Source organism: Choloepus didactylus (assembly GCF_015220235.1).
Source record: "Choloepus didactylus isolate mChoDid1 chromosome Y unlocalized genomic scaffold, mChoDid1.pri SUPER_Y_unloc1, whole genome shotgun sequence".
Taxonomy (NCBI): Eukaryota; Metazoa; Chordata; class Mammalia; order Pilosa; family Megalonychidae; genus Choloepus; species Choloepus didactylus.
Genome location: NW_023637624.1, coordinates 4,171,140 through 4,190,018, shown reverse-complemented (window position 1 = coordinate 4,190,018; position 18,879 = coordinate 4,171,140). Strand labels below are relative to the sequence as shown.

General features: G+C 34.9%; 1 protein-coding gene across 1 annotated transcript in view; it reads left to right on the top strand.

Annotated features, from left to right (window-relative positions):
- The window catches only part of CFAP47 (cilia and flagella associated protein 47), a 455,597-nt gene that overhangs the window by 369,815 nt on the left and 66,903 nt on the right, over positions 1 to 18,879 (top strand). The window contains exons 54-56 of the mRNA XM_037824716.1: positions 1,395 to 1,499; positions 4,763 to 4,919; positions 13,804 to 13,902. Of these exons, the coding sequence (XP_037680644.1) occupies positions 1,395 to 1,499; positions 4,763 to 4,919; positions 13,804 to 13,902 (361 nt within the window). The remainder of the gene's footprint in view (positions 1 to 1,394; positions 1,500 to 4,762; positions 4,920 to 13,803; positions 13,903 to 18,879) is intronic.

The window sequence follows — 18,879 nt, the reverse complement described above, 5'->3', positions numbered from 1 at the left end:
GGTTCAAATATGTCCAACTTTTAGCATATTATATATGCCCCATCATACTAAATCAGTTTTTTGCATTTAAATTCCTGCCAATGCTGTTTACCTTTCTTCCCTTGAAGCTATGAGAAATGCATTTTCCAGTGAGTTTCAGTGATTTTTCAGCAGGAAAAAAGTTTTTTATTGCATTGCTGCAATAAAATATTTAAACCACAGGTATGTAAGTGGTAGAACTAGAATTAAAAATCCAAGTTCATATAATATTTTATGGTCTTTCCAATGAAACAGATGGCTTCCTACACACACACACACACACACACACACAGAACCAGCTGTTTTCATATTTGCCATGTTGAAAGAATACATGAAATGCAAATTTTTCTTATTTACTTTTTTCCTAAGGCTGATACTGAAATTACTTTACACTCCTGAAATGAATAACAACTGATAACCCTGAAATATATGAGGTGTTAGACAGAGAACCAGCCTGAGATAAAAATATTTCCTATAGACAAGCCACACATATGTAATAAGGAGGTGACCTTGTTATAAATTAAAATTAAGTTTGCGTTTATATTTCATGACCATAATCATGGTTTATTGAGCACCAAGTACTACATTTTACAAAGATTAAATGACTGCTAAATTGAACTTTTATTTCTTCAGAGGTTATCTGGAAAAATACAGTAGTGAAAATAATCGGCATATTTTTCAGACACCTATCACTCATTCCCTAAGTGTTGATATAAAATATTATCTTATTCCCAGTGTAGCATTTTGATTATAGTAGATATTCAAGCCCCCGTTGTATTGCACTAGAGGCACTGTCTTCTTTTACAATCTCTAAAGATGCAATTCAGACTAATACCTTACAGATTCAAGTTACTCCAGCAGATCACATTTACACCCTGAGTGAATAGAAGTATGAAGAAAACTTCATGGCACACTAAAGGAGAATGTCTTACATCTATGATTAGAACCAGTTCTTCCTTTTTTGTTTTGTTTTGTTTCGTTTTTTTACTTTACCAAGCCTACAGTTTAGGCTCCCCATAGTTTGATATGTACCATGGGATGGACAATAAGCTATCAGCTTTGAAATGAAAGGTATATTCCTTTTAATTGGGGTTTTAAGTCAGTTTATAAAATTAAGCCTGACTTCCTTTTATACATCTAGTAACTCTGTGTGGTCAGTGTCTATGGAAGAACATATTGTGACACCACTACAAAGTTTACCATGGGCTGCTTTACCAATATTGGCTGAGAAACTGTGCTGAGAATGCAGAATGTGTGCAAGGCAAAACATTAATCATAGTAACATCAACCCTGCCTCTACCCAGCATACAAAGATACCGACTCAAACAAAAGTATTGATTTTTGTTTCCCTTTTGCTTCTTTTTGAATTTACACAGCTGGTACTATATCCTCACTGCACCATAGAGATACCTGTTCACTTTTATCCTTCTGCACTTGGGAGAGCTATTCAACAAGCTTCAGTCAACTTCCACTGTGCTCAGGTATGATAGTGTTTTATTGGATTGACTAAAACTAATTAAGTCTCAAAATCAACAAATGTTCAAATCCTGAGATTGCTTGAATCCAAAAGAATCTATAACAGATTTAAAAGACAGGTATTTTAATGTGAGTGCCTAATCTCTGGCATATATGTTAATCTTCTCACTTGGGTTTTACTATCTAATTTTTCATGAACTTAATTATGAAAATATAGAGAGAGTGATCTGGCAAATAATTTTGCTATTTCTTCTTCATTCCATGTCATCTGGACAGTGTGCCTGAACAATAACCATTAAAAACAGCTGATCTTTGTTTTTTCAAACACCTCTGTGATCTTTTAAGTAATTGCTTCATAGTAGAGTTAGAGCTCCTTCATCTTACTTAATTATTGGGGAAATGTTTTTTGCTTACATTTCTGGGGGAAATGATATCTATTCAAGGACTGTTCAGCAGATCAGCAGGGCAGTTATCAATTTTGTACTTTAATAGCTTCAGAAGTTAAAAGTGAAATTCCTTATTAAACACAAAAGAAATGAAACAAGGAGATAATTGACTCAAACTTTTTTTGTAGTAGTTGAACTCTAGTGCTTGATTTCGGTCATTCTGAACATCTCCTTCCAAGTTGTAGTAAATCTCCAAGGATTCATCCGTAGTTGAAGTTGAATCAGTAATTCATCCTTTTAGCTCCTGGCTGGGTCCAGACCGCATCAACCTTTTCAATGTATTTCTCTGACCTTTCCAATTTTTCCCACCCTTTTCTTCCCTGGATCATTTGGATCTTCCTTTTTTTGTTTAATTCATCCAGTCAGCAACCTTTGCAAACAACAGCAATAAACAAACAGTTCATGATAAAATATTAATTGTATGAACTTTTAAAAATACAACATACATTTTGTATGTGAAGACATCTAAGGAATTTTTTAACTGGAACTTTAGGGTTTATTTTGCTAGGTCTTAGAGTTTGAAATAACTTCTAACCATTAGGAAAAAAAATCCTCATTTAGATTCTTTTCTCTTGATTTCATTGATTAACTGTATCTAAACCGACACACACACCAAGTAGCTGACTAATCTAATATCAACTAATGGCAACTCTTGTAGGAGAAGTTTTAACTATTTCTGATAGTACCTCTTTGCTGAACTGAGGGGACGGGCTATGGGTTATTATCCACTTCATTTGTTTTTGATTTTGTTCCTTCTGAAGAGCTCTGCATTGCAAAACTCTAACTTTAGGCTAGAGTTGTTTTGTGCAGATTTTGCATCCTGAAATTAATTTGGTTAGGACATCACAACTGCAAATATTATGAACTCATATTATGTTATCAGAATCTCTAAGTGACATCACATTACTGCATAACAGAATAAGAGGAACAGTAGTAAGTACCAAATGTGGGAATTGGGGGCTCTCATTGGTCTCAGACATTATGTTCAGAGTACTCAATCTTGTTTTTTCCATTATTCAGTTTTTATTTTCAAATAGTTGCTATTGTTAATTTTATTATTTCTTGGTTGTGACTTGTTTCATCTAAAGGTCAGAATAGTAAAAAATGAAAAGAAGAAAATATGAAACCAGTGTGGTTTTATGACGCAGCTGGAGTCTATGATCCTTGTAGCCTGTTCCTATAAAAGTTCTGTTGATTCCCAGCAAGCTCTGATGCCCTGGAGTTCTGCTCAGTATACAAACCAGATTTACTCTTTTACCTCCACTAGTTTTATCTTTCAGAAACACTGGAATTGGGTCATTAAAGATTTTACTTCTGCTCCTTTAGAATAAGTTTGAGATTAAAATGGGCTAAAAATATTACTTATATTTTTAATGCACATGCTCACTGGGTTACTTTTTAATTTCCCTCTTTGCACCCAAGTGGATAATTTAAGCAATTTAATTTAATTTAATATCTGTGAGATATTAGTGTTAATAATGGCAGAATGTGTTTAGCTTTGAAACAGACTAGAACTCCAGTATTCCAGGCCACTTGGGGAAGCATGAAAACACAACTTTCTTCTTTGGGTTGTTTTGCTCATTCCCAAGGATTTTAAGTCATCTTATTTTTGCCATTCAGGATTTATTTTATAAATTAGTCAAATGGTCAATAATTTATTTAAACCAGTTGTTAATTAACTGATGCTTGATTTCAGTTGGTCAATTATATGAAATCAAGTTAGAACATCATAATTGAAAATATAGTGAATTTAGTCTCTAACTAAAATTAATATAGTCATTAAAATATTTGGAAAACACACACACATGTATGTATGTATCTCTCTGTGTGTGTGTATATATAGTAATATAAATGTATTTGACATAATATGAAGATGAAACTTGCCTGCAGTCCTCCCTACTCGAGGAAGCATTTTATGAATTTCCTGTCACTGCCTGTCTTACTTTGGAACAACCTTAAAAGCAAATTTCCCTCTCTTTGCTGGAATTTAGCTTAGAAACATCAATATAGTTTGAGAGATTATAACATTGATCTGTAACATTAACAAAGTGTTCAGCGTAGAAGTATAAGAAACCTCAAACTGAGTCACAGTCTCCCGTACTCTCGAGGGATTTTATTCTAAATGAACATTTTCAAAAAGCTCATTGCAGGCTTATGAAACCCAGGTAAGAACAGTGGCCACATTCAACCTCCTTCATGTCATTTTCATTCATATCATGTGATAAAAGAACATTCACTGTTTCTTAAAAGGGCGGCTGTGATGTTAGCTGGGTGAATAGGCGCAGCTAGCAGTAGAAAAGAACATACACTGTACTAGCTGATCAAGATAAATAATATGGCATGCAGTTGTACCTACATCCTTTTAATGCCACTTCAATCTGTTCCTCACCTTCTTTGCCTTCATATGGTAACTCTCTGAAATTGGTTTGAAATCCATCCTGAGATTTTGGAACTTCATACAGCGTTTAGTACTCAGTTTGTTATATGAATTAATTTTTTTAAAAGCCTTGGACAAAAATACAAGGTTCTCTGTTATGATTTCCCTTCTTTGTTGCTGTAAAAAACCTTAAAACCTTACATACACCGAAGTAGAGTTGATATTTGAATATTGGTGTCTTGCCATCTTTTTCAGTGTAGAAACACATCAATTGATTTTTCAGTAAATAAAAAAAAATGGAGGCAAAGAAAAGAAAGATAAAACAATGCAGATTAAATATCCACAACAAAACTTTTATCTGCCAAAATGTTGATGTATATTAAGTGTTGCAAATAAAATGTCTGCACTTAGGACAAATACGCTATGCATATTTATCTTTAAACAGTTTAAAGAATGGATATTCTTCCTCTCTGGAGTAGGACTATTCCCCCAGCCTCTAGAGACAGAAAGAATAACCACATTTCTTGGCTTTCATTCGTCAATCACTATATCCTTCAACAATCCCACCACAGAAGATGTTTTCATCGAAATCATTCTAACAAGTAAGTTGCTTTTCTTATATTTTACAGATGTTATTTTATAGATATTAATAAAATTTATTTTCTCACAGGTTCAAAGCATTTTAAAGCTAGTGAATTCACCAGAGAATGGCTATCAATAGCATCAGTTTATAAAAGAGAAAACATTTGTGAGAGATGAAGTAACTTGTCTGAAATTACAGCTGGTAAAAATAGTAGAGCCAGGATCAAAAATTAAGTATCTTTATGCCATGTCAAAGTCTTTCAATTTTATCTGCAAACACAGATATGTAAATCAGCATATTTGTAAGATTATTATGATCTTACTCAATTATGCCAGTGCTTATTCCTCAAATGTTTACAGAAATTCTAGTGTTCTGATTTTACTTCCTCCCCTCATTTTCTGTATAAATGGACAGCGTGTTTGGATTAAACCTTTGCTCCAAGTGAATTTGTCTCTTTATTCATGTCATATTGTAGGTACATATTTTTAAATTAAATCTCATAAAGTTTTTGATCACTTTGTAGTAAATAACCAGGTGGCGTGAGTCTGAAATTTTTAAAAAATCAACTTTTCATTAATTTTCTAAAACACGTGTTAAATATAATATTAGACATTACTAATTGTAGCCTTTCAACTATTACTGCTTCTACTAACACTACTACTAGTAAGATCCATTGATTGAAATGCAATTTTTGGACTAAAATTTATACATATTAGAAGGAAATAAATAACCAATTCACTCTCCAGAAAGGTTTTACTGTTACAAGTCATGCTGCCGTCAAGAGGTGCATTACAGACAACACCAATTTTCCTGAATCTTATGAGCCCTGCACAGTAACATTCTCTTTAATCTTCATCAGTCTGATTGGGTGAAAATTGTAAGTTATCATCATTGGAAATTTACTATTCTTTGATTAATGCTTAAGCCAAACATTTATGTATTGGATATTTTGGTCTTTTTTTTTTTTTTTGATCATCTCTTCATGCTTTTTTATGGAAGAATGAATAAAATTAAGAAAGTAATGCAATCTAATGGAAAATTGTCTTACAAGTGCTTTGACAGTGATGATCAGATACAGCAGTTAGTAAAAGGTGATTGCATGCTCAAAGAAGTCAACATTTTAAGATGGAAAAGACTTGACTATATTTAGAAGCAGAGGAAGGGGTTGAGCAGTAGTTGATGGTATCAAGGAGGGAGGGTTTACCTGATGGGATGCCTGGAATCAGGGCTGAGGTAGAAAGAAGAGCCACGAACATCTGCCAATAGACTTTTGTTAAAGAATCATCACACATCATGTTGAACCAATTTCATTTTCTCCTGGGTGTGGTAGTGTTCAGTACTGGTTCAGGATCTTCATCCATCCCTGCATCCATGCCCTTTCCACATGATTCTGTGGTTTTTCCCACTAGGGGCAAAATAGATTTCTACACACCATTGATATTGGACTTGGACATATGGCTTGCTTTGTCTAAAGGAACATAAACAGGGGTGATATTATGTCAGTATTGAGGTGGGCCTTAAGAAGCAATGTTTCTGCTCCACCCATCTTGTGTATTGACATCACCATGAGAAGAAACTGTTGCATCTAGTTCACTTATCCAAGGAGTTCACTTATCCAGAGAAGACCTACACCTACGTCAGTCAGACACTAGCTGGCCCATAGACAAGTGAGCAAGAGTAAAGGATTATTGTGCTAAATTAAGGGATTTGGGGTTTGAGGGTGGTTTGTTACTCAGCACGATTGTGGCAATAGCTGACTGAGAAACCTATGGTATTCTACACACACTGCTCTTCTAGAGAGGACTAATGACTGAATGAATAAACAATATAAAAACAAGCTTTCAATATTCAGTAATACCACCATGATTCCCAGAATCATATTTCTAATATAAAATACCCCTCTGCATAGTATTACTTAATTAAATGCTACCCACGTCCATCATACATATATCTAAAATACCAAAGGCTATACTTTGTTTCAGTTCAGTTTTATGTGCTTTAATAGTTGATTCGATTATTTATTGTATTTTTTATTTAATTTAATACACATTTATTTAGAACAGATGTGCAAGACACTATTCTAAGCACTTTATAAATATTAACATTTCATCTTTATAAGAACAGTTTAAGGTGGGTACTGTTATCTCTACTTTAACAGATAAAGACACTAGGGCACAGAAGTTTAAGTAGTTTGTCTAAGGTCATCAGAGAGTAAGTAGTCAGGCTACAGTTTGAAGACATTTGCTTCTACCATCTCTAATGATTACTCAACATAGTAATCTTATTGCCTAAAATATATTCAAAATTGTACTAAACATATTGATTTCTAGTGTGATTCCCTTATGGTCAAAGAATACAATCTGTATGATTTCAATTGTTTTAAGTTATTTGAGGTTTGTTTGTCTCAGGATATGGTCTATCGTGGTGAATGTTCCATGATGCTTGAAATAAATGTGTGCTCTGCTGTTATTGTGTGGAGTGTTCTATATATGTCAGTTAGATCTTGTCTGTTAATTGTGTTGTCAGATCTTCTCTATCTTTGCTAGATTTCTTGACTACTGGCTCTATCAGTTACTGAGAGGAGAGTGATGAAGTCCATGACTGCATTGCTGGATTTATCTATTTCTCTTCTCAGATCTATAAGTTTTTACTGTGTGTATTTTGAAGCCCTATTGTCTGTTATGCATGCATTCAGGATTACTATGTCTCCCTGGTGAAATATCTTTTATAATTCTGTAATGTCCCTCTGTCTCTAGTAATTTTGATTTCTCTGAAGTCTATTTTATATGATATTAATGTAGCCATTCCTGCTTTTCTATTTTTTATTATTGTTTGCATGGTATATCGTTTTCCATCCTTTTATTTTCAACCTACCTATGGCATTGGATTTGAAGAAGTTTCTTGTAAACAGCTCACTGTTGGAATTTAAAAAAAAATCGACTCTGCCCTTGCTCCCCTCTCCCTCAGCTGCTATTCCAGCAGGAGAATTGGAGCATGACCTCCTTTTACCAAGCAGGGGATGGAAAATCAGCTTCCTTGCCTTTTACTGTCTGTGCCTATTGGTTGTTCTTGATTGTCCAGGATATATGAGAGGCAATATAGAAACCCAAGGAATTCACCACCATGTTGTTTCTCAAGTCTCAAGGTCCCTAAGCAGTCTGACCTCACCTTTCAGCTTGTCAGTCTTCCTATATTTGTTTGTTGTATTACGTCCAGAGATTTTTAGTTGTAAGAGGGAAGGTCTGGTTGAAATAGGGCTACTTCATCTTCATAGATGTTTTTATTCAGTATTAATTCTTTTTGGTGCTCACAAATTTGGCCAGCAGGTTCTGTTACAAGTCACCTCCTCTGTCCTTTCGACTTGTACCCATAAGTCTTTGAACATTTCCTTGCTTTCTGGCACAGCAAGATGTTCCAGGTTCACCTTGCACTTTTCTTGCTTCAGACCTAGTATCAGGCATTTTCCCAATGTTCCCTTTAGAGACGGAAGGTATTTAGGATCCAAGACATGGGCAATAGTTGTGCTTATTGCCGGTTGTCCCTTTCAGTGGACAGAGCAAAGAAATACAATTTTTAAAAATCATAATTTCTGACTGAATCCTCCCATTCAGATTCTACCACAGGATTCCTCCTCACGTCACCTTCCTCTGCCTTCTTCCTCAGTGACAAGTCTGCTTCCCAACTCATCAATTCAGTATGCATTTGCTCCATCAAAACAACACACCCCAATATTTACAAAATTATTATACTTTGGCAACTACAAAAAGAGGCAAAGATAAAGAAAACAAAAAAAAGTAAATGAAACCCAAAACCATTCAATAAAGTTAGTGCTATCTTTGCAGTTAATTTTCCTTCTTAGAATATATTGCACCAAGGTTGAACTGTAAGATTACTCTGGTCAAAATACTCTTTAATTAACTCTCAATTCTGTGTGGTTTTATTGGCAATTTATACAAAGATGGATTCCTTATTTTAAATTTAATTTCAATTTTAGGGTGTGTTTTTTTCAACCTTTTTGATTTAATTTAATATTTTTGAATTTGTCAAACATTTATTGTTTAAAAGATAAAGGTATAAAAAGTTCCAGTTGGACAAGTTTCACTCCCATATCTATGCCATCCACCTCATTATCAACCAACCCTATAGGTAACTATGTTCATTTGATTCCGATTTTTGCGTCCTGTGTTTCTTTTTGCAAAAATCAGTGTATATGAATAAATACATACATATGCACATAGTTTTATTTCATCCTCTTTCTCATACAAAGGCAGGATACTATATATTCTCTTTTGCACCTTGCTTACTTCACCTAACAGTATGACTGGAATCCCCATAAAGCAGATAATGGACAGATGCTTCATTCATTTTTTTTTAGTGAGGTTTTTCACATACCATACAATTATCAAAAGATCCAAAGTGTTCACGGTACCATCATACAGCTGTGCATCCATCAACTCAATTAATTTTTTTTTCAATTTTTAGAACATTTTCATTACTCCAGAAAAGAAATGAAGACAAAAAAAAGGAAACTCAAATCCTCCCATACCCCTAACCCCTCCCCCCTCCATTATTGATTCATAGTATTGGTATAGTACATTTGTTACTGTTGATGAAAGAACGTTAAAATACTAACTCTAGTACATAGTTTGCAATGGGTATATTTTTTTTCCTATAGCCCCTCTATTACTAACTTCTAGTTATAGTGTCATACATTTGTTCTGGTTCATGAGAGAGATTTCTAGTATTTGTACAGTTAATCACGGATATTATCCACCACAAGATTCACTGTTTTATACATTCCCATCTTTTAACCTCCAACTTTCCTTCTGGTGACATACATGACTCTGAGCTTACCCTTTCAACCACCTTCACACACCTTTCAGCACTGTTAGTTATTCTCACAACATGCTGCCATCACCTCTGTCCATTTCCAGACATTTAAGTTCACCCTAGATAAACATTCTGTTCATAATAAGCAACTGCTCCCTATTCTTTAGCCTCTTTCTATATCCTGGTAACCTATATTTCATGTCTATGAGTTTACATATTATAATGAGTTGATATCAGTGAGATCATACAATATTTGTCCTTAAGTGTCTGTCTTATTTCACTCAATATAGTGCCCTCAAGATTTCTTCATAAAACCATTAAAAAAAAAAAACAGTTTTATTCACACACCAAACATTCCATCCTAAGTAAATAATCAGTGGTTCCCTGTACAGTCACATATTTATGTTTTCAGCACCATCGCCACTATCTATATAAGGACATCTCAATTTCTTCCACAAAGAAGGAGGACGAGTCAAAGAAGGTAGAGAGGTGAAAGAAAAAGAAAAAACAAAGACATAAAACAAAGCAAAATAAAACATGACAGCTAGGAAGAAACAAAAGAAAAGATAGCATTAACCTAAAGTAGAATGAAGAGTCAAACAACATCACCAATGTCAAGAGTCCCATACCCTTCCCCTATGCACCCCCATATGCATTTAGCTTTGGTATATTGCCTTTATTATATCAAAGAAAGCATAATACAATGTTTCTGTTAATTCTAGCCTCTAGTTTGCATTGATTGTGTTTTCCCCCAATCCCACCCCATTTCTAACAACTTGCAATGTTGACATTCATTTGTTCTACCTCATGTAAAAACACATTTGTACCTTTTATCACAATCGTTGAGCACCCTAGGTTTCACTGAGTTATACAGTCCCAGTCTTTATCTTTCCTCTTTCCTTCTGGTGTCCCACATGCTTCTAACCTTCCTCTTTCAACCATGCTCTCAGTCATCTTTGTTCAGTGTACTTACATTCATGTATTTACATCACCCAAAATTGTGTTCCAAACCTCTCACTCCTGTCTTTTCCTTTCTGTCTGTAGTGTTCCCTTTAGTGTTTCCTGTAGAGCAGGTATCTTGTTCACAAACCCTGTCATTGTCTGTTTGTCAGAGAATATTTTAAGCTCTCCCTCATATTTGAAGGACAGTTTTGCTGGATATAGGATTCTTGGTTGGTGGTTTTTCTCCTTCAGTATCTTAAATATATCACCCCACTTCCTTCTTGCCTCCCTGGTTTCTGCTGAGAAATCCACACATGGTCTTATCAAGCTTCGTTGGTATATGATGGATAGCTTTTCTCTTGCTACTTTCAGGATTCTCTGTTTGTCTTTGACATTTGATAATCTGATTATTAAGTGTCTTGGTATAGGCCTAATCAGATCCATTCTGTTTGGGATATGCTGTGCTTCTTGGATCTATAATTTTATGTCCTTCATAAGAGATGGGAAATTTTCATTGATTATTTCCTCTATTATTGCTTCTGCCCCTTTTCCCTTCTCTTTTCCTTTGGGGACACCCATGACATGTACATTCCTGCATTTTGTGTTAACATTCAGTTCCTGGAGTCATCGTTCATATTTTTCCATTCTTTTCTCTATCTGTTCTTTTGTGTGTAGGCTTTCAAGTGACTTGTTCTCCAGTTCCTGATTGTTCTCTTCTGCCTCTTGAAATCTACTGTTGTATATTTCCATTGTGTCTTTCATCTCTTGTATTGTGCCTTTCATTTCCATAGATTCTGCTAGTTGTTTTTTCAAACTTTTGATTTCTACTTATGTACGCCCAGTGTTTTCATTATGCACTTCATCTCTTTTGCCATATCTTCCCTAAACTTTTTTAAGTGCTTTAGCATTAGTTGTTTCAATTCCTATATCTCAGTTCAAGTGTAAGTTTGTTCCTTTGACTGGGCCATAACTTCATTTTTCTTAATGTAGGTTTCTGCTGTCTGGGCATCTAGTTTCCTTCATTATCCCAATCAGGTTTTCCCAGACCAGAATGGGCTCAGGTCTTGGAAGGAGGCAAGAGTATCCAGTTTCCCTGAGGGTGTCTTAGAAGATTGATACAATCTGTGAGGCCTCAAGTCAGTGTGCTTTTGTGCCCAGCAGGTGGTGCCTGTCAGCCTGTAGCTCCAGACTGGTGTAAGGAGGTGTGGCCTGTGGCTGTTTTCCCCCAGGCTCTGGGGTCTGTTTCTGAATGGAAGGTGGGTGGTAGAGCTTGGCACCACCTTCTTCCTGTTAGGGAAGATGCACTCCCTAGGGAGAGGTCATTGGCATTTGAATAGTCTCTCTGCCTGTGCTATCTCCACCCTTGTCTGGGTTAGAGCACTAGGAACTGAAAATGGCTGAGGCTTTCCCCACTGAGCTGAAAAAGGGACAGAAAGCCCCCCTCCAGGGCTGCTCTGCAGCCCCCACCCCCACCCCTAGTTTCACCCATTGACCAGAGACAGCTCGAGTCCTCTGGGCTTCCCCTCCCTCCCAGAGAGGTCCTTCAGCTCTCCAAGGTCAGTCGTCACTAAAAGCTTCTTTCTACTTATTGGGGATTTGCAGCGTGCATTGAGCAGTCCACACTTGTTAATCAAAATCCCAGTTGGAGCTCAGCTAAGCTGTATTTGCTTGGGAGAGTGCTGCTCTCTAGCACCATGAGGCTTGCAGTTCAGGCCATGGGGGGGGGGGTGCTTCTGGCTTGGATCCACAATTTTTACTTACAGATTTTATGCTGCAATCTCGGACATTCCTTCCAATCTAGGTTGGTGTATGATGTGTGGACAGTCACCTTTGTCCCCCCGCAGTTATTCCAGATTATTTACTAGTTGTTCTTGGTTGTTTATTAGTTGTTCCAGGGGGGCTAACTAGCTTCCACTCCTCTCTATGCTGCCATCCTCCTGCTTCATTCATTTTTATTACTTTTTAGTATCTCATTTCATTGCTGCACCAGTGTTCATGTACAACCAGTCAACTATTTTGCTATGCAGGTAATGCCCCCAATGAGTGACTATGTCTGTATATTCTTTCATATTTGAGGAGGTGTATAACTAAATTATATTTCTAGAAGTAAGATTAATGAATAAAACAGCAAATGCATATAAAATTATATGTCTCCAAAATCCCCTCCATAGGGTTTGTAATATTTTATACTCCGATCTCTTTCCCAGAAGAGTTTCAGTTTATATTTAATGCATTATACTTGAAATTATACAGTTCTCTGCTGACAGAGATTTTTGTCTTTTGTGCATGATAGCACCCATAACAAGTACTTTTTATGTAATATAGTATACTTTAGATAATTGATTTTGTATTTATTGATTTAAACTTATTGTTAAAGCTACATAAATGCATATTTATGCATAGGGCATATTAAGCATTGCTGTCTATTTTTATTTATGAGCTCAAAGAGTGTCTCAATATCTGTTGAATTTTGAGCACTTTAAATTGAAATTCCAAGAATTTATGAGTTGATTATAAAATATTTTAGCATATTATAGAGAAAACCATTTATAATGTTGGATATGATCTTCAAAAATAAATACCATTTAAAACTCATTTCAAAATACACTTTGAAAAATATCCACCTGAGAAGTTTCCTGTTTTAGTTTCCCGGTTGCAACAACAAATACCACACAATGGTTTGCTTAACAATGGGAATCTATTGGCTCATGGTTTCTGAAGGCTCAATTTGCTTCCTCTCAAAGTTGGCAGCTTCTAGCTGCCTGGCAGTCTTGGGTTCCTTGGCTTTCCTATCACATGTTAGTGCACATGGCTATATATTCTCCTTTCTCTTCCAGGATCCATTGGCTTCTGGTTCCTTCCTATGGCTTTTTTTTTTCCTGGGTACAATTTCCTTTGCTTTTAAGGACTTCAGTCCTCATTAAGTTTGGGGACATCTTAACTAATAACATCTTCAAAGGCCCTATTTACTAATGAGTTCACACCCACAGGAGTTCAGACTTCAACATACCTTTTGTAGGGGACATTATTTAGCCCCCGAAATTTCCTATTAGAGGAGACTTTGATTCCGTTTCAACCTCCACTGAAGATTTCCCTTTTGAATATAACATTGGAATTTTTTTTTAAACAAGGTCAGGAAATCCCCAGCCATCTAGACCTTGACCCTTGCTGGAATAGTTTCTTCAAGGAGAATTCTGCTTTCAGGCTTAGTACTCCAAGTCACAAACAAGGTACAGAATTTCTATTCTATTTTCTATTATTCTGCATGCTGTTGCATTTCAGTGATGATGAAATATGTCTGTTGTCATAATAAATATTTAATTTTAAAATTTTGAAATAAAGTTTTAATCAGTTAATAGAAAAACATGGATAGCACAACCTTTATGTATATACATTATATGTACATTGTATTTTATTTCATAGCACATATGTAAGATGTAATATTTCATTTTTGAGATTTTGGTTAGTTGAATGTCATACCACTTAATGCATGAGTTGGTGAATGAAAGAATGACTTTGGAAAATTATGCATAATAGTGTGCTAAAGATACTCACACTTATTAAAAATAACAGCATCTTTGCAAAGTAATGATTCCTTGCAAATTCAATACAAGAACATACATGTATTTCTTCTATATTACTCATCCCACCTGCATATTGAAAAATAGGAGAAAATCTAATGTGTAAGAAATAGTGAAATTGCTGAAAAATCTAAAGCTCAAAAATTATGAATATGTTTAAAAATTAATAATTTCTTTAAATTATGGGGAAAAACAATAGTTATTGTAAATATGACAAAATACAAATTATAATAAATACAAATTGAAATCAATTATCAATATTAACATCCTAATAAAAATAGGTTAGTAAATTTCATTTATATTTACTGCAAACATATGTGTCAGTGTCCTAAATCTCTTTAGTTCATCTCATTTGATAGTCACAGCAACTCCACAGAATAGGTATTATTATTATTCTCATTGTATCAAGGAGGAGATTGCAATCCAGAAGAAAATAACTTGCACAGAATCAAAAGAGAATGCAATTCTGTGCAAGACAGATACCAACATTTTGCATTCCAGTTTTAAATTTTCTAACTTGAAAAATAGAAATTTAATGTTCTTTCTTAATTAGAATTTATATTGTTGTTATTGACTTAACGTGGTTTTCAACTTTAATCCGATTTTCTGCTGGATTCTTTATTGATTTCTCTAGTTTCTCCTGTGACTCGTTTTTTTTTAGACAAACAATGCGCACCCTGCCTGCACAGTGGTTTGGAAAGAGTTCACGGTATATTCCCTGCTGCTCTATACAATAAAATCTCCAAAGGAGTCTGCTTATTTGCTAGAAAGTTCCTGTGTGCTCTGGTATTCTTACATGCTATATAATACTCTTAGGAGTTAGCCTGCTGAAATTTGAACATTAAGGGCTCAACAAAAATGGGAGGCTTGATGCTTACACTGCTATTGGCATTTTTGGAGAAATTGGCCATATTGTAAAATGTACATCTAGGGATACTACCACATGCCAGAAAAATCATTTGTCATTTTAAACTAAATATTCTTACATCAACATGGAACATCTCCTTGGTGAATATATGAGAACTGAAAAGATTGTTCTTCTTCTTGACCAATGTTTGCCTACATAATTTCAAGGGCTGCAGTAGGTATCATGTAAACAAAGAATGGTTACTATGCTAAAATAAATTTGGGAAATTCTTGGTTAAACAAGATTTCTTCATTGCAATGTTTCCTTGGGCTTTTTAATTTTTTTTTTTTTTTTTTTTTTTTTGCTAATTCTGTGTGTATTCCCATGTAGGCAAAGTAATATGTGTTTTGCACCTGTATCAGACCAAGGAGCATACCTTGGTAAATATTGCTCTCAGATGAAATGATTCAGCAGAGAGGTTCTAAACTTACACCCTCTAATTTGCCATATGATGTGACAATGCATTCAATTAAGTGGCAGACATTAAAGGAAGAGCCAGTTACAGCAGCTAAGTCTAGTATAGGTCCCTTGCATGTGAATGCTGCTGCTTTATTTCCTGGGAACAGGTATTCTCTGCATCATCCCAGTCTCAGCCTGACATTACCGACGTTTTGCTCTATATATGACAAACTGGCAAGGATGGAAACATTTTCCGCAAACAGTTCTCATATTAACTTCTTTCTGAATTTTTAAGTTCCCTATCCCTTGTCAAGTCCTTTATTAAAACTGAATCTTTAGATATCGACCTAAAGGAGAACTCTCGCTGTTGGCACTAATTTTTTTCAGGGCAAAAAGCACTCATACCGTCCTTTATTTTACTAAGGAAACACTTTTTCTAGAATTTTTCTTCCTTATGAGCTTCATCTTGTGTGATAGATAGCTCAATATTTCTTTGATTTATCTACAAGTTCACTGCTCCTTTTGATAACTTTCTCTCAAAACTGGTGGCAAGAACTAGACAGGAGGAAAAGAAAAGGACTTCCTCTCAGGGCCAGCCAGGTTTCACTTAGAATCTCATTCTCTGCTACAGGTTTAATTAGGTCGAGTAGCCAAGAATACAAGAATGAGGTAAGAGTGGAAATGAACTGTGATTACAGAAGACATCCTCCCACAAAGCTGATACATTTATAAGACATGCAGCTTTCTTTTTCTCTTTTATTAGGAAGTGATCAAATGTCACTGAAGCCAAATCGAGGTTAAAGTCTTGAGATTAAAAAAAAAAAAAAAAAACTAGCTGTAACATTGTCCTGGGTCTTCTGGCTGTAAAGCTTTTTTAAAAGGGGAAGATAGACTTTAGCATTATTACATGTTAAACTATGGCACCAGAGAATAAGGTGATATTTTACAAATCTACATATGCAAAATTATACTTAGGACTTTAGGAAGGGACCCAATGCACAGGAATTGGGCATTAACCTTATAGTCAAAGAATCTGTGTTATGCTTTTGACTGTAATGTGAATAAGCTGTGTGTGTAATGTGAAGAGGCTAGTGTCTTCACCTCTCTGAGATTCAATTTTGTACATTATGGAAAAAAGTGAAAATCAGTTTTACCTAATAGGATAATGTGGGGTTTTTTTTTGTTGTTTTTTAATGCAATTTTATTGACATATATTCAGACAACAAATAATTCATCCAAAGTATTTGATCAGTGGCTCATAGTATCATCATATAGTTGTGCATTCAATTTTAGAACACTTTCATTACTCTAAGAAAAAAATGAAAATAGAAAAGAACACCCAAACATCTCATACCCCTTATCCCCCTTCCGTTATTTACTTTATGTTTTTATTTTATTACTCATCTGCCAATACACTGGATAAAGGGAGTGTCAGTCACAAGGTTTTTCACAGTCACACAGTCACACAATAAAAGCTATATAGTTATAAAACTGTCGTCAAGAATCAAGTCTGTTGGATTACCACTCAACAGATTCATTTATTTCCTTCTAGCTATTCAAATACACTCAAAACTAAAAAGGAATGTCTATGTAATGCATAAGAATAACCTCTGGAATGACTTCTCAACTCTATTTGAAATCTCTCAGCCACTGAAACTTTATTTTCTTCCATTTCGCTTCCCCTTTTTGGTGCAAGAAGACTTTCTAAATCCCAGAATGCCAGAGCCAAGCTCATCCCCAGAAGTCATGTCTCACGTTGCCAGGGAGACTTGCACCCCTGGGAGTCATGTCCCACATTGGGGGAAGGTAGTGAGTTTATTTTCAGAATTGGCTTAGAGAGAGGCCACATCTGAACAACAAAAGAGGGTCTCTGGGGTGACTCTTGGGCATAATTATAAGTAGGCTTAGCTTCTCCTTTGCAGGAATAAGTTTCATAAGGGCAGGTCCCAAGATCAAGGGCTTTGACTTCTTAAATTGGGAATCCCTAATGCTGGTGAGAATAGGATAGTTTTAAAGAACAAATGCAACTGTGTTTGGAAGAAAATTTCAAACAATTAAGTTATATGAAAGTATTATTAGTGTGATTTGCATAGATGAAACCACAAGTTGGACTTCTGGTTTTGTTCAGTTTTATAATAATTAAAACCTAGCATAGGGTCATTACACACCATGGGATACATTTCTGGAAAATGACTAAAGAAATAAATAACAGTTCTTGTTCCTCTGAAATCCATTTATTTTCCAGGTGAAAAAAGTATTTGACGAGTGGTTTGTGGTTTTTAATTATCTGGGAACTAAAAAGCTCTTGGTATCTTAGTGAATGCCAGAGTTCTAGAAAAGGACTGTTTATGGAATGGTAGATATCAATCTGCCTATATTTTTAAAATTATCCAACACTGTTCTTCATTTTGATATTCCTAATCTTTTATATATGCTATTTTTCTTTAACATATTCATTAACAAAAACACCTCTCCAAATTTTAGTTTCAAGGTATAACTTCACAATTATTGTTATGCCTTTGTAATACCTTTGTATACCTTTATAATAATTGACTTAATAGTATTTTAATAGACTTTTTTTTTTGCTTTAAAACATTCATTTAAAAAAGAAAACACTCTCTCTACTAGAAAAGGAAAGCAGTGTCACTTGCCATGAGCAATGGCAGTGTAATCTGTGCCAGGAACTATTTTAAGTACTTTGCAAATATTAATTCAGTTAGCCCTCACAACCCTACAAGGTAGATTCTATTAAAATTCCTATTTTAGATAGGAATTGTGAAAACCTTGTGGGTCACACTATCCAGTGTATGGACAAATGAGTAGAAAAATGGGGACAAAAAATTAGTGAATAATGGGGGGTTGAGTATGGGATGTTTCAGGTGTTCTTTTTTATTTTTATTTTTATTCTTATTTTCATTTTTATTTCTTGGAGTAATGAAAATATTCAAAAATTGATTGTGGTGATGAATGCACAACTATATGATAATACTATGAACAAAGGATTGTACACTTTAGATGATTTATGGGATGTGACTATATCTCAATACATTTGCATTAAAAAAAAGAAAAAAAATCCTTATTTTAGAAATGAATATACTGAGACATGGAGGGGTTATGCCCAAGATGACTTTTAAAATAAATGCTAGAGCTGGTGTTTGAGCTTGCTTTTTTAGGGCTTGGCTTCTTACCTACACATGATAAATAAAAGATCACTATAAAACATCAATAAATAATAAAATAAAAACTGTAAAATATCTGTCCACGTTTCACTCAGAAGGATATTAAGTATCACCGTTGCAGATTGGTATTCCTGGGAAGCA